The sequence below is a fragment of the Colobus angolensis genome, unplaced genomic scaffold, assembly GCF_000951035.1.
Source record: "Colobus angolensis palliatus isolate OR3802 unplaced genomic scaffold, Cang.pa_1.0 Scaffold479, whole genome shotgun sequence".
In the NCBI taxonomy this organism is placed as follows: domain Eukaryota; kingdom Metazoa; phylum Chordata; class Mammalia; order Primates; family Cercopithecidae; genus Colobus; species Colobus angolensis.
In genome coordinates this window covers 432,447-448,021 of record NW_012118254.1, presented here as the reverse complement: position 1 = coordinate 448,021, position 15,575 = coordinate 432,447, and the positions used below count along the sequence as shown (strand labels likewise).

Sequence of the window (15,575 nt, the reverse complement as noted above, 5' to 3'; positions counted from 1 at the left end):
GATCTCGGCTCACTGCAACCTCCGCCTCCCGGGTTCAAGCAATTATGTCTCAGCCTCCCAAATAGCTGGGTTTACAGGCACATGCCATCACACCTGGCTAATTTTTCTATTTTTAGTAGAGGCGGGGTTTCGCCATGTTGGCCAGGCTGGTCTCGAACTCTTGACCTCGTGATCCGCCTGCCTTGGCCTCCCAAAGTGCTGGGATTACAGGCGTGAGCCACCGCACATGGCCGGGAAGCTCCCATCTTTTACCATATACCTCCATGCTAACAGGAGGAGGAAACATGATACAGGTTGAGAGCTGTGGTTCTGGAATCAAATCCCACCTCTGCTGTATGAACTTAGGCATTATCTATTTATTTATTTATTTAGAGACAGAGTCTCACTCTATCTTCCAGGCTGGAGTGCAGTGGTGTGCTCTCGGCTCACTGCAACCTCTGCCTCCCAAGTTCAAGCAATTCTCTTGCCTCAGCCTCCCCAGTAGCTGGGATTACAGGCATCCATCACAACGCCCAGCTAATTCTTGTATTTTTAGTACAGACGGGGTTTCACCATGTTGGCCAGGCCGGTCTCGAACCCCTGATCTCAAGTGATCTGCCCGCCTCAGCCTCCCAAAGTGCTGGGATTACAGGCGTGAGCCACCATGCCCGGCTGAACTTACGCATGTTTTTAAACCTCCAAGTGTTTCTCCATTTGTACATCGAGATGCAATGATAACAGGACCTATGTGTTCTGACAGGATTGTGAAGATTTGAGATAATGCAGCTACCATTGACCAATGGCTATTATTTCATCAGAGTGAGGATGATAAGAAAAAACCTGCTAGAGAGTATTTCTTTCTTTTTTTTTTTGAGACAGTCTCCCTCTGTTGCCCAGGCTGGAGTTCAGTGGCCCGATCTTGGCTCACTGCAACCTCCACCCATGGGTTCAAGCGATTCTCCTGCCTCAGCCTCCCAAGTAGCTGGGACTATAGGTGGACACCACTGCGCCCAGCTAATTTTTTGTATTTTTAGTAGAGATAGGTTTCACTATGTTGGCCAGGCTGATCTCAAACTCCTGGCCTCAAGTGATCTGCCCACCTCGGCCTCCCAAAGTGCTGGGATTACAGGCATGAGCACACCGCACCTGGCCAGGAAGTATTTCTTACTAAAAGAGACCCAATGTATAAGCCTCCCCACAATTCCACACTTTGAAAAGGAATCATAGGTTGAATATTAAGAACACCCAACCCTACTAAAGTATTCAAATTTGACCTATGTTTACGTAAAGCCATGGATTTATAAAAATACTACTATCCTTAAAAATGATTTTGTCAAGATAGTTGTTTGGCAGGATTTCTCATTTCACATTGAAACAGAATCACTTATAGTCATGTGTCACTTAACTACAGGGAAACATTATGAGAAATGAGTTATTAGGCAATTTTGTTGTTGTGCAAACATAACACTGTACTTACACAAACCTAGATGGTACGGCCAGCTACACACCTAGGCTATATGGCATAGCCTATTGCTCCTAGGCTACAAACCTGTACAGCATATGACTGTACTGAATACCATAGGCAACTGTAACACAACGGTAAGTATTTGGGTATCTAAACATAGAAAAGGTACAGTAAAAATATAGTATAAAAGATAAAAAATGGTACACTTATATAGGACACTTTACATGAATGGAGCTTGCAGGACTGGAAGTTGCTCTGGGTGAGTCAGTGAGTGGTGAGTGAATATGAAGGCCTAGGACATTACTATACACTACTGTAGACTTTTTTTTTTTGAGATGGAGTTTGGCTCTTTTGCCCAGGCTGGAGTGCAATGGTGCGATCTTGGCTCACCGAAACCTCCCCCTCCTTAGCTCAAGTGATTCTCCTGCCTCAGCCTCCTGAGTAGCTTGGATTACAGGCATGCGCCACCATGCCCGGCTGCCAGCTAATTTTTTTTTTTTTTAGAGTGCAGCGGTGCGATCTCAGCTCACCGCAACCTCCACCTCCCGGGTTCAAGTGATTCTACTGCCTCAGCCTCCCTAGTAGCTGGGATTACAGGCACAAGTCACCACACCTGGATAAGTTTTGTATTTTTAGTAGAGATGCTTTTGCCATGTTGGCCAGGCTGGCTTCGAACTCCTGACCTTGGGTGATCCTCTTGCCTTAGCCTCCCAAAGTGCTGGGATTAGAGACATGAGTCACCATACCCGGCCTAATTTTGTATTTTTTGTAGAGACGGGGTTTCACCATGTTGATCAGGCTGGTCTTGAACTCCTGACCTCAGGTGATCCACCCGCCTCGGCCTCCCAAAGTGCTGGGATTACAGGCCTGAGCCACTGCACCCGGCCCCTACTGTAGACTTTATACACACTACACATGTAAGTTACAATTTATAAAACACTTTTCTTTATCAATATTAAATTAGCCTTAGTTTATTGTATCTTTTCAACTTTATACATTTAAAAAATTTTAAACTTTTTGTCTCTATTTAATAACACTTGGCTTAAAAAACAAGCACATTGTGCAACTGTACAAAAATATTTTCTTCATATCCTTATTCTACAAGCTTTTCTCTTTTTCTTTTCAAGGTGAAGTCTCGCTCTGTTGTCCAAGGTAGCACAATCTCAGCTCACTGCAACCTCCGCCTCCCAGGTTCAAGCGATTCCTGTGCCTCTCAGCCTCCCGAGTAGCTGGGATTACAGGTGCGTGTCACCACGCCCAGCTAATTTTTGTATCTTTTGTAGAGACAGGGTTTCGCCATGTTAGCTAGGCTGGTCTCAAACTCCTGACCTCAAGTGATCTGCCCACCTCAGCCTCCCAAAGTGTTGGGATTACAGGCGTGAGTCACCACACCTGGCTACTATAAGCTTTTTTTTTTTTTTTTGAGACAGAGTCTTGCCCTGTCACCCAGGCTGGAGTGCAGTGGCGCGATCTCGGCTCACTGCAACCTCCGCCTCCCGGGTTCATGCCATTCTCCTGCCCCAGCCTCCTGAGTAGCTGGGACTACAGGTGCCCGCCACCACGCCCGGCTAATTTTTTTGTATTTTTTTAGTAGAGACAGGGTTTCACCGTGTTAGCCAGGATGGTCTCTTGACCTCGTGATCCGCCCGCCTCAGCCTCCCAAAGTGCTGGGATTACAGGCATGAGCCACCGTGCCTGGCCATTATAAGCTTTTTTCCATTAAAAAAAAATTTTTTTAACTTTTTAAACTTCTTTATTAAAGACTAAGACACAAATACACACATTAGCTTAGGCCCACACAGGGTCAGGATCATCAGTATCATTGTTTTCCACCTCCATGTTCTGTCCCAAGGAAAGGTCTTCAGGGACAATAACATGCATGGGACTGTCATCTCCTATGATAATGCCTTCTTCTGGAATACCTCCTGAAGGACCTGCCTGAGGCTGTTTTACAATTTTTTTTTAAGAGACAGCTTCTAGACTGCCTCCTTGTTTCTGCTTCCATACTCACAAAGTGACTGTCTGCTACAATTCCTGGGAAAATGTACATTGCATTCATGGTCACAGATAGGGGACACCATCCACCATTTTATAAATGAATAAATGAGTATTCTAGTTTAGACAGTGCGACAAAGAGTTTTTAATTCCTGTGGGGTCTGCAAGTGTGACCAACCAACTGGCAACAGTGCATCTGTGTCTTGGAGAGCCAAGCTACAGAAAGTTTGGGAGTGATGACTATGGAGGTGGCAGCTGAAGTGTGGAATTCATGAGGTTACCAGGAAGGAGACGAAAATGAGAAGAGGAGAAAAGAAAGCTAAAGATAACCTTAGAGACTATTAATGTTCAAGCAACAGGTCAAGAACTCAAAAAGTATAATAAAAAGGGGCCGGGCGCAGTGGTTCACACCTATAACCTCAGCACTTGGGGAGGCCAAGGCGGGAGGATCCCTTGAAGCTGGGAGTTTGAGACCAGTCTGAGCAACATAGCAAGACCCCCACCTCTACAAAAACTTTTAAAAAAATTAGCTGGGCATGGTGGTGTACATCTGTAGTCTTAGCTACTCAGGAGGCTGAGGCAGGAGGATCACTTGAGCCCAGGAATTGAAGACTGCAGTGAGCTATGATCATGCCACTGCATGTCATGCACCCCGGCCTGTGTGACAGAGCAAGAACCTGTCTCTGAATAAGAAAAAAGAAAAAGCATAATAAAAAGGAAAGGCCATATAGGTAGGAGAGAAGTGTGTGCTAATAAACCAAGGCAGGACAGAGTTTCAAGGAGGAAATGGTCAACAAGGGTTAAGTGCTGCAGAGACATCAGGTAAGAAGTATAATAAATTGTGCAATGATAAAGCAATGATCTCAGAAAAAGGAGTTTCAGAAGAGTTTAAGTGCAGAAGCCAGAATGCAGCAGGCTGACTGAGGAAACAATGGCAAGTGGGAGGGTAATGTGTAACGTGGGGGACTCTCTCTACTAATTTTGTTTGAAAAGGAGAAAGGGCTCTGGCTAGAGGCAAAAAGTGGAAGACATGTAAATACGAATTTTACGCTGGGCACGGTGGCTCAGGCCTGTAATCCCAGCACTTTGGGAGGCAGAGGCGGGCGGATCACCTGAGGTCGGGAATTGGAGACCAGCCTGGCCAACATGGAAAAATCCCATCTCTACTAAAACTACAAATAATTAGCTGGGAGTGGTGGCGGATGCCTGTCATCCCAGGTACTCAGGAGGCTGAGGCAGGAGAATCGCTTGAACCTGGGAGGTGGAGGTTGCTGTGAGCCAAGATCGCACCACTGCATTCCAGCCTGGACAACAAGAGTGAGATTCCATCTCAAAGAAAACAAAACAAAACAAAACAAAAAAACAACATGAATTTTAAAGGTCCCTGGGCATATTTTCAGAATGAAGGGAAAGACCCAGGAAAGAAAAACTGGTTGAAGACAGAACAAAAAAGAGGGTAGAGATAAATGAAGGAGCAAGGTTTGGTATTCAGAACACGGTTTGAAAAATTAGCCTTAAAGGAAAAAAGGTAAGGAGATAACTTTGTTGACAGGGGGCTGAAAGCCAGTGAGTTCCTGACGATAGGGCTGGTTTCCACTTTCTTGTTAAAATAATAAAAACATTTAAAAGTTGATGAGTACTTACCTCATTAAATCCTCACACTAACCCGGTGAGACTAGATGAGTGTTTCTTAACCCTGGCAGCATATTAGAATCACCTCCAGAGCTTCTAAAAAATTTTGTTTTTGTTTTTTGAGATGGAGTCTTACTCTGTCGCACAGGTTAGAGTGCAGTGGCACAATCTCAGCTCACTGCAACCTCCACCTCTCACGTCCAAGCAATTCTCCTGCCTCAGCCTCCCGAGAAGCTGAGATTCCAGGCGCACACCACTATGCCCAACTGATTTTTGTATTTTCAGTAGAGACAAGGTGTCACCATGTTGGCTAGGCTGGTCTTGAACTCCCAACCTCAAGTGATACACCCACCTCGGCCTCCCAAAGTGCCAGGATGACAGGCACGAGCCACAGAGCTCAGCACTTCTAAAAAAGTTATCGAAGTCCAGGCCCCTCTCCCAGAGATTCTGATGCAGTTGGTCTGGGCTGAGACCTAGGCACTGGTATTTTTTTAGGTGAATCTGATGTACATCTAGGGTTGAGAACCATGGAATAAAGTTCTCTGTTGACTGATGGGAGTGGGGTGGTGGATGGCTACAGGTAGGTGGTAAAGGATTGCTGAGCAGCACTGAGGGCCTAGGTAAAGTTAGAGACCAAGTTTTAGTGGTCCCAATCCCCAAGGCTATGAGACTTTCCAGTAGGGCCCAGCAGTTCTGGGGAGTTGTTTGTTTGTTTGTTTGTTTTTAACTGACTGAACCTCCCTCCCTTCCTCCCTCCCTCTCTCTTTCTCTCTTTCTTTCCCTTTTTGAGATGGAGTCTCACTCTGTTGCCCAGGCTGGAGTGCAATGGGGCGATCACGGCTCACTGCAACCTCTGTCTCCCAGGTTCAAGCAATTCTCCTGCCTCAGCCTCCCGAGTAGCTGGGATGACAGGCGCCCGCCACCACACCAGGCTAATTTTTTGTATTTTTAGTAGAGGCGGGTTTTACCATGTTGGCCAGGCTGATCTTGAACTCCTGACCTCAGGTGATCTGTGCACCTTGGCCTCCCAAAGTGCCAGGAGTACCGACATCAGCCACCGGCTGAATTTTTCTTTCTTAAGTAACTGTTTCAAATTTGAGCCAAGCTACTGAAATAAGTTAATCTATGAGCAAATATAATACTCATATTGGAATTATTAGTAAATATTTTATTTACATACTTATTAAAAATCAAGTATTAATACTTAAGTTGCCCCAAGGTAGACATTTTCAAGGAAATCTATCTTTTCTTTTCTTTTCCTTCCTTTCTTTTTTATTGATGCACGGTAGATGTACAATTTCAAGGTAATGCAATAATCTAATACATTCATATAATTGGTAAAGATCAAATCAGTATACTTGGAATATCCATCCCCTTAAATATTTGTCTTTTCTTTATATTAGAACCACTCGAATTCTTCTCTTCTAACTATAGTTCTGATTTTAAGCACATAGAAAGTAGACCATTGGATTGATCCTGAGTAGCAGGGAGGTGGATGCATGGAGGTGGTCAAAAGAAAAAGAAACTGGACCTCCTCAATCCAATGATCAAGCCCTTAGGCCTAATTTTGAGTGTGCAGGGGATAGGAAAACAAACATGAAGCCTAGGATAAAGTGGGGAGATCAGGGTGGGCTCAAGGGTTTGGGAGTCTGCGAGGAGAACAGAGGAACAGGACTGGTGGAGGCAGGAAGGGAAGGGGAAGGAGGGAAGCTGTGGTCAGTGGGTGGGCCTCAGAATCTGCACAGCTTATAGCGACGAAAGGGCAGGGTGTGGGCACAGGGGTGGAGTCTGAAGCAGAATGACAGAATGTGAAAGGAGCTGAACCCTAAAAGGCTGGAGGGTCCTGGGGTCCCTCACCGACTGGCGCCTTCAAAAAACACTTGAAACAACCCAGCTGTCCTTCAACAGGTGAATGGTTCGATATACTACAGATATACATCATGGGATACAGGTTAAATATCATTTATCCAAAATGCTTGGGACCAAGTGTTTCGGATTTGGGAATATTTGCATTATACTTACCAGTTGAGCATCCCTAATCTGAAAATTCGAAATCTGAAATGCTATAATGAGCATTTACTTTGAGTGCCATGTCAGTGCTCAAAAAGTTTCAGATTTTACAGCATTTTGCATTTTGGATTTTTGGATTAGGGATACTCAACTGGTACTGTTTAGCAATACAGAGGAATAAACTATTGATAAACAAAACCACTTGAATGAAATCTCCAGCGAATTATACTGGGTGAATAAAACCAATCCCAAAAGGTTACATACTGTATTATTCCATGCATATAACATTCTTGACATTATAAAGTTACACAAATGGAAAACAGGTAAGTTGCTGCCATGGGTTAAGGGGGCTGAGGTGGGGCAGGAGGGAAGTGGGTATAGTTATAAAAGGCCAACAGGAGGGATCCTTGTAGTGGTAGGATTATCTGTATCTTGACTATACCAATGTCAATATCCTGTTTGTGCTATTGTACCATAGTTTTGTTAGGTGTTACCATTGGGAGAAAGAAAGGAACATGTATTATTTCTTTTTCTTTTTTTCTCTTTTAGACAAGGTCTCATTCTGTTGCCCAGGCTGGAGTGCAGTGGCGTGATCATGACTCACTGACGCCTCGAACTCCCGGGCTCAAACAATCCTCCTACCTCAGCCTCCCAAGTAGATGGGACTAAAGGCACACACCACCATGCCCAGCTAGATGTATTATTTCTTACAACTGCATGCGAATCTGTAATTATCTCAAAATAAAAGGTTTTATAAAAAAAAAATTTAACTCTAATCTACTTTCTAGTGAATAATGTGCCATTCCTTTCCATATATCTCATGAGTGGCCACATTGAACTTATCTTTTTTTCCAGAGAGGGTAAGACGCCTCTTTAAAGCCATAGGCACCAGGTGTGGTGGCTCATGCCCCTATAATCTTAACACTTTTGGAGGCTGAGGCAGGAGGATCGTTTGAGGTCAGGAGTTCAAGCACAGCCTGGGCAACACAGTGAGACTCCATCTCTACAAAGATAAAAACAACAAAATAAAGTTTTTAAAAAATTAGCTAAAACCGCCGGGCACGGTGGCTCACACCTCTAATCCCAGCACTTTGGGAGGCCGAGGTGGGCGGATCACCTGAGGTCAGGAGTTCAAGACCAGCCTGGCCAAGATGGTGAAACTGCATCTCTACTAAAAATACAAAAAACTAGCTGGGCATGGTGGCGGGCACCTATAATCCCAGCTACATGGGAGGCTGAGGCAGGACAATCGCTTGAACCTGGGAGGCAGAGGTTGCAGCAAGCCGAGATCGTGCCATTGCACTCCAGCCTGGGCAACAAGAGTGAAACTCCGTCTCAAAAAAAAAAAAAAAAAAAAGCATATAGCCAAAATTACCCTAGAATATCCCTTTATGAAGATGTCATATGGGAGACCAGCATGTCAGCTCTCATTTAAGCCCAGACATAGCCAGACACACTCTACTCTGTAACAATGACCACTTCTTCAGTTGAGCATCAGTTGAAGTAACTGGGTTGTATTTAGGGGCTATGTTTTATGAAAACTTATCTTTGGATACCAGAACCCCACTTCACATGATTGGATGCCCATACAAGAATTCAGGGCAACTATAGAAAAGCAGGTGCATGTCTCTTCTCTCTCTCTCTCTCTCTGTGGGGCATAGGTTCATTGAATAGAAGAGTGGGCAGAACAGCCCACACCATTTACATGATCTCTCTTTTTTAGGCTACACATGTATGGCTGCATTTATATGATGCAGTTCTACTGCTAAGCTTATCATACAGCAAGGAAATATATATCTTTACCGAACTGCTCCCAAGTAGCCTGTGATAACAAGGATCATCTCTTACTTTTTATTTATTTATTTATTTTTTTGAGACAGGGTCTCGCTCTGTTGCACAGGATGAGTGCAGTGGCACAATCATGGCTCACTGCAGCCTCGAATTCCTGGGCTAAAGGAATCCTCCCACCTTAGCCTCCTGAGTAGCTAGGGCCACAGGTGTGCACCACCACGTCTGGCCAATTTTTTTTTTTTTTTTTTTTTTTAGTTACAGCATCTTGCTATGTTGCCCAGGCTGGTCTCGATCTCCTGGGCTCAAGTGATCCTCCTGCCTTGGCCTCCCAAAGTGCTGGGATTACAGGTGTTAACCACTGCGCCCAGCTCTAATTTTGTGTTATTTTGATTTTATACCAGTGTTAGGCTGGCCTGGTAGAATGAGTTAAGCATTCCGTCTTTTATGTGTACTAACACATAAATGGAATTTATATTTAACATGGAAAAAAAGGAACTAGTAACTCACCTTTACTGCATTGCCACCACCTTTGGGACCTTGAGCCTTCTTGTCAGCACTGTCACTCCCAGAGGCTGCTCCCCCTTTAGAGAAGAGATGACAGGTACTCATTTAAACTGCATCTCCATGTTTACGGACAGGTCCAACACACAACGGGAGTGGATACTTCCAACATAACGCCACACTTCAAAAGGGAACTTGGCCAAACACTTTACAACAAGGGTATCCAATCTTTTGGCTTCCCTGGGCCACAATGGAAGAATTATCTTGGGCCACACAAAATACACTAACACTAATGACAGCTGACGAGCTAAAAACAAACAACAACAAAAAAATCACAAAAAAATCTCATAATGTCTTAAGAAGGTTTCCGAATTTGTGTTGGGCTGCATTCAAAGTCATCCTGAGCCGTATGCAGCCTGTGGGCCATGGGTTGGACAAGCTTGCTTTACAACATCAAGCTAAATTAATCTGACTCATCTTTCTTCAAACAGGAAATCTGTGCCCTATATAAACCCTTCACAGAAAATGGATACACAAATGAGTGTGCTAATAGGTAAATGAAAGCTCCGAAGCCTGGCCCAGATTCTCTGCATGCAATTTAACACCCTGCCTTCTGAGGGCAGACTCTTAAGTTCTTGTAAGAGTTCTATCAAGTACCACAATTATGTGTTCAAGCATCACAATTCCAGTAAGTAAAATCTCCAAGAATATATTTTTTAAAAAGATCAAATTTCCCACTACCCATTTTTGGCTAAATAATACATTCATGTCCAAATTTCTAGAGTCTACTACATTGCCTATTGATGTCTTCCTAGAACCATTAGCAGCATCTTACATTTTACTAGTATGTCATTTTACTACTATGGTAACTTCTGTGTCAATGGCAGCCTATGTACTGCTAGAGGCTGATGTTCCTAATAATTACAGTTGAATTAAGGGTTCAGTTCAATAAACATTTCCTAAACAACTACTGAGTTCCAGGCACTGGGAGTACAAAGATGAACAAGCCATGTACTTTCCTTCAGAAAACTCATATTCTAGTGAGAAAGACAGATCATTTCAGGAGAATGCAGGAGATGCAGAGATGGTTATGGACAAGAGGCTGTGGAGGCACAGAGGGACACTGGAGCCAGCCAGGAAGGTTTCCTGGATGAGTAGGAGCTGGTTAGCCATAGAAAGGATGAGGAGACACTCCAGAATGGGGGAAACAACATGGTATGTGTAAGAAATTGTATGGATGAAGCCAAATCTGAGGTGGGAGTGCACTCAGATGAGCCTGCCTGACGGAGGTAGCTGAGGGTCAGGTCACTGAGGCCTTTTGGCCCCATTAAGGAGCTTGGGATTTATCCTAGATGTAATAGGGAGCCACTGAAAAGTTTGAAGCAAGAGTCTCCATCTTGCTTGTCTTAGTATCTCCAAGCCTAGCACAATGCCTGGCACACAAAAGGTGTTTTAATAAATGTTTGATTAAACTGAAATCTCCAAATACTGACTACCAAAACCCTAAGAAAATGTTACTGCCAAAGGAGTGTTACTAAATCAAACTCCTAACTGGGTTTGCTGTAGATCCGCTCTTGAATGATGATGCCTTCCAGTTATCCCATCCTCTTCTCCACTGGATGCTGTCATCTTCTGACTGCCACCTCACTGCCTTTGATTTCCTAAGGACTCTAGCAACAGCTTTGGGCTTCCTCTCCACCCTCACTCCTGCCATTACCTTGAGTGACCTCACCATCTATCTTGAGGAATCTCACAGTTCTAGGTCTCTTTCCCGAATGTCATGCTCTCTACTCCAAGCTACCTGCCCCGGGGGCACACAATGGAACTGTGCCACTCAGAACTAGTTCAGTCTCTGGCTATAACCTCCTGTCCTTCCAGCTTTCTCATGTCTCATTCCCACAATACTGGTTCTTTGACTTCACAGAACCTCCCCCTCGACCCCAGTCCCTTTGTCCTGCTACATTCACCTAGACCACCAGACCTCTTTTCACCTTCCCACTCTGGACCCCATGCTCGTTCATCTGAACTGCATTCCCACTGGCCCTTATAATTCCCTTGTGTTGCTATCCTCCTATCATAACTGCCTAACAAAACCTCACGGCTTAAGGCTGCACCTAGCTCTTTTCAATCCTATACTGTGCCAGTTGCATGGTACTACGTAAATCAGACTGTGAATATTATGTAGTCTACAAATTCATGGCCTTTGATCTTAGTCAGGCTCCTAGCCCTGAGGGCACTTCTTTTACTTTTGTTTCATTCCATCTCCCATTACAATATTCCAGACCTTTATCACTCTCCTCAAGATGCCTACTGAGTTCCTGCCCATCCATCTCCTTTCCTATGACCTCAAGCATAAGGTGTCCCTGCTCCCCCTAGGTCCTGGATTCCATTTTCTCCTAAATCTCACTCCTCTGTACCTTTACCTCTTTTACTTTACTGGATCCTTCAGCTTCACTCCCAAGTTTTCCCCCATTCCAAAGAAGCAAAGAAAATAAAACTTTCTCTTCATCCTCTGTCCTCCTCTATCTACCATCCCATTTCCATGCTTTTCAATTAAAACTTTCCAAGAAGTCCAAATTACCACTTCCCAGTCAGTTCTATAGTCACTGCAATCTGACTTTTGTTTCACTGAAACCACTTTTATCCAAGGCCACCTCTAATTTCCAAATCTGCTGTGCTTGATAGACTATACCCTCTCTCTTTAAAACAATCTGGTCTCTCCTGCCTCTGGCCACCATTCTGCACTCCCTCTATCTGTCTGCCTTTCTCTGCCTGTCCTAGATCACATCCTCTGCTCTCTGCTCTTTTAATTCTATAAACTCACCATGGATAACTGCATACACTCTAATGGGCTCAACTACCATCTATAAGTTAACGACTCCTAAAACTTACATGTACAGTCTAGACCTCTCCCTCAAACTTCAGACTCAAATATTCAACCACTTCCTGACTACATCTCCACTGAGATGTCCCACAGACACCTCAAAGCCAATCTATCTGAAAGTGAATTCATCCGTCTCATCCCTGCTCCTCATGTATCCTTGATGTTAGCCTGCAGGACCTGCAACAGGTTAGAAATCCAATCCAGAAAACAGAATGATCGTTGATCCTCCCTCACCACCCCTCCCCAACCCAATAAATCACCAAGTCTTGACTATTTCACATCCTAATATTTACAGAACCTTTTCTCTTTTCTCAGTTCCCACAGCCACTCCCTTAGGTCAGTCCACCATCATCTCTCACCAAGACTACCACAACAATCTCCTTACAGGTCTTTCTGATCCTTAACAGTCCTTCTTAGCACCACATATAGCACTCTCCATGATCTGGTCTCTGTTTCTGTTTTCATTCTCACTACTTGCCATTCTGCCTTGAGTTTTTGCTCCAGCAACACTACACTGCACACATCATGCTGTTTCTCACCTCAGTGCTTTTGCTGCTGGACCCCAAGTTAGGAATGCTTTAACCTACCCTCAATGCTCATCTTGACCTCTGCCTAATTCGTCTCCAGGAAGCCCTGTTCCCCAGCTAAATGAAGCACTTCCCTCAATTTCTATTATATCCCATACACATCCCTCAACACTACATTTAGTACAGTGCTTTATGATCACTAAGCCTTTATCCTCGGGAGCTCCTTAAGGCCAAAATATATATATATATATATATATATATATATATATATATATTTTGAGACAGAAGCTCGCACTGTCGCCCAGGCTGGAGTGCAGTGGTGCGATCTCGGTTCAATTGCAACCTCTGCCTCCCGGGTTTAAGCGATTCCCCTGCCTCAGCCTCCCGAGTAGCTGGGATTACAGGCGTGCACCACCATGCCTGGCGAATTTTTGTATTTTTAGTAGAGACGGGGTTTCGCCATGTTGGCCAGGTTGGTCTCGAACTTCTGACCTCGTGATCCACCCTCCCTCGGCCTCCCAAAGTGCTGGGATTATAGGTGTGAGCCACCGCACCCAGCCCTCTGTCTTATTTTTATATCCTCAGCACTTAGCACTGTGCCTGACACATTTCTGTTCAATGGATGAATGATTCCTTCCCCGATGGTGGGCATGTCATTCTGTAAGCATTTAAAAGTGAACTTTAAGGACCATAATCAATGTGTACTTCTTATTACTGGCTTTTGATAAGACCCAATTTTAGAGCTCTAATAATCCCTCGAAATAGCAGCCCTAAAGTCATCGCCTCCGAAGAACTATCCCCACCAGATTCCATTACCCATCAGGGCGCTCCCTGAACCGTAGCCCAATGTATTCCTACAGATGGAATCGATGGGGCCACTGTGGGGCCACTGGCTACCTGCTGCATTCGTCCCGAACTCCGGAGATGGACTGTCTGTTCCCTCCCTTCGCTCCTCACCCGCCCCCATTCTCCTTGATCGCTCTGGTCGCTCTACCTTTCCCCGCTTTTCCAGAACCACTTTTTCCTTTCGGCGGCATCTTGGAAGCTTGTTGTTGAACTCTGAACTGCTCCAGTTGCCGTTCAAGCCCCCTTACACCCCCATGGGCATGTCCTAAACAAATGCCTGAAAGCCGCATCTCAATTGACCGTTCTTATTGAGGCTCCGGAAGCAGGCACAGCTCGGGGCAGACCCCGTCCTTTGGCTCTTGGACCAATGGGGCTGAAGATGTCTGACCAATAAGACGCTTCGGGCCTAAACAAAGGCAGAGGGGCGGAGACAAAGGCCGGATTAGGGCGGGAAGCCCCGCCTCTGCGCTTTTTGTGACTTCTTTCACGCACCGAAATTTGCACCAGATCCCGCACTCCCCACGCTCTACCCCCGAAAGCTACCAGCTTTTTTCACACTTGCGCAGTAGGAGCCGCGGGGGCCTCTGCAGTCCCTCGGCGCCAGCTCTGGCCAATCCCGCGGGGCCGCCAGACAAAGGGAAGCAGGGAGAACAGTGGTGGCGGCCAACTTCTGCTGTCTCCTCCTACACATAGGGTTGTCCTCCCTGGCAGTTTTTCGTTTGTTAATTTTATTCTGCAGTTGTAGCTAATTGGGTTCAAAAGGTAGTTTTTTAAAAAGGCTGTTACCCTTTTGCCTCTTGCAGAGCTCAGTCATGGAGAAACATTGGAAGCAGTCTTAAGTGCTCCTCAGTCGGGTACTGCTTAAATAATGTTTTAGCCATACAAAAATATATATACAACATTCAAAATAACGGTTTTGAACAGATAGGGGAAATGTTTTTAAGACCAAGATAAAGAATATGATTCCTTGTAAAAGAAGTATATGTAATGTACTGTATGGTATATGAATATAAAGGAGAGGAAAGCTACACAGCAAGATGTGGCCAGTGGTGCTAGTACATACAGATCATCGTGTTTGTTTCTGTGTATTTTCCAAAATTTCCATAATGGTGCAGCATAATGTAGTAAAAGCATGGATTCTGGAGCCAGATTGCCCAGTTTCAAATCCCTGCTCCAAATCTGTCTACTAGCTCCATGACCTTGAGGAAGTTACTTCACCTCTCTTTGGCTCAGTTTCATCATCTGTAAAATGGAGTCGATGATAATAGTACCTACTATTATCCTATCAGGTGTTAAGAGAATTAAACAAGTTCATATCTGTAAAGCACATAAAATGATGGCTTTCTCATATTAATAGTGTTTGCCTAAGATAAATGATTTTTGAATGTGTGCCCACACATTTTTTCTCCCCTTACAATCCCTCCCACCATCAATAATTTGTATATGATATGTCAGGGCGTTTTCTCCACTCCGTGAGAGAGCTGTCCTAGCTTGCCACTGCCAGCCAGAATATAGAGGTCTTCCAGCTCAGAGTTTAGTTTTCAGATGCAGCCTTGCTGGACCTGGAGATGCTTCATGCTCATACCAGGGACTCAGATATTTCTGAGATTGTGCTCATCCCCTACTCAAGACATAACACGGAGCCCCCTTATGTTTGGCTGCTATAAATTCTGGACACATTTTGGGCACTCCTTGTTTCGGATTGGGAATGATCAACTGCAGAGGACACATCTAGTGGTGAGGGGATCATTGCTCTGCCACTTCTGAGGTGGATCCTGCCCCTGTACTAATTTTCCAGGTTCGGCTGCGAGATGGAGGGTCGGGGGAGTCGGGGTTGGAGGTTGACGATGACAGTGTAACCTTGTGTTCATCAGGTTATCTATGGCCAAGAGGCCCAAGAGGAACCTTTACTTTTGATTTTTCATTGGGAAGAGCCTTTCCTGTG

General features: G+C 44.8%; 1 protein-coding gene across 1 annotated transcript in view; it reads right to left on the bottom strand.

Annotated features, from left to right (window-relative positions):
* The window catches only part of PIN4 (peptidylprolyl cis/trans isomerase, NIMA-interacting 4), a 96,720-nt gene extending 82,870 nt beyond the window's left edge, over nt 1-13,850 (bottom strand). The window contains exons 1-2 of the mRNA XM_011958908.1: nt 13,779-13,850; nt 9,380-9,453 (exon numbers count right to left, since the gene is read on the bottom strand). Coding sequence (XP_011814298.1) covers nt 9,380-9,453; nt 13,779-13,821 — 117 coding nt within the window. The 5' untranslated portion in view covers nt 13,822-13,850. The remainder of the gene's footprint in view (nt 1-9,379; nt 9,454-13,778) is intronic.
* Nucleotides 13,851-15,575: the final 1,725 nt, after the last annotated feature.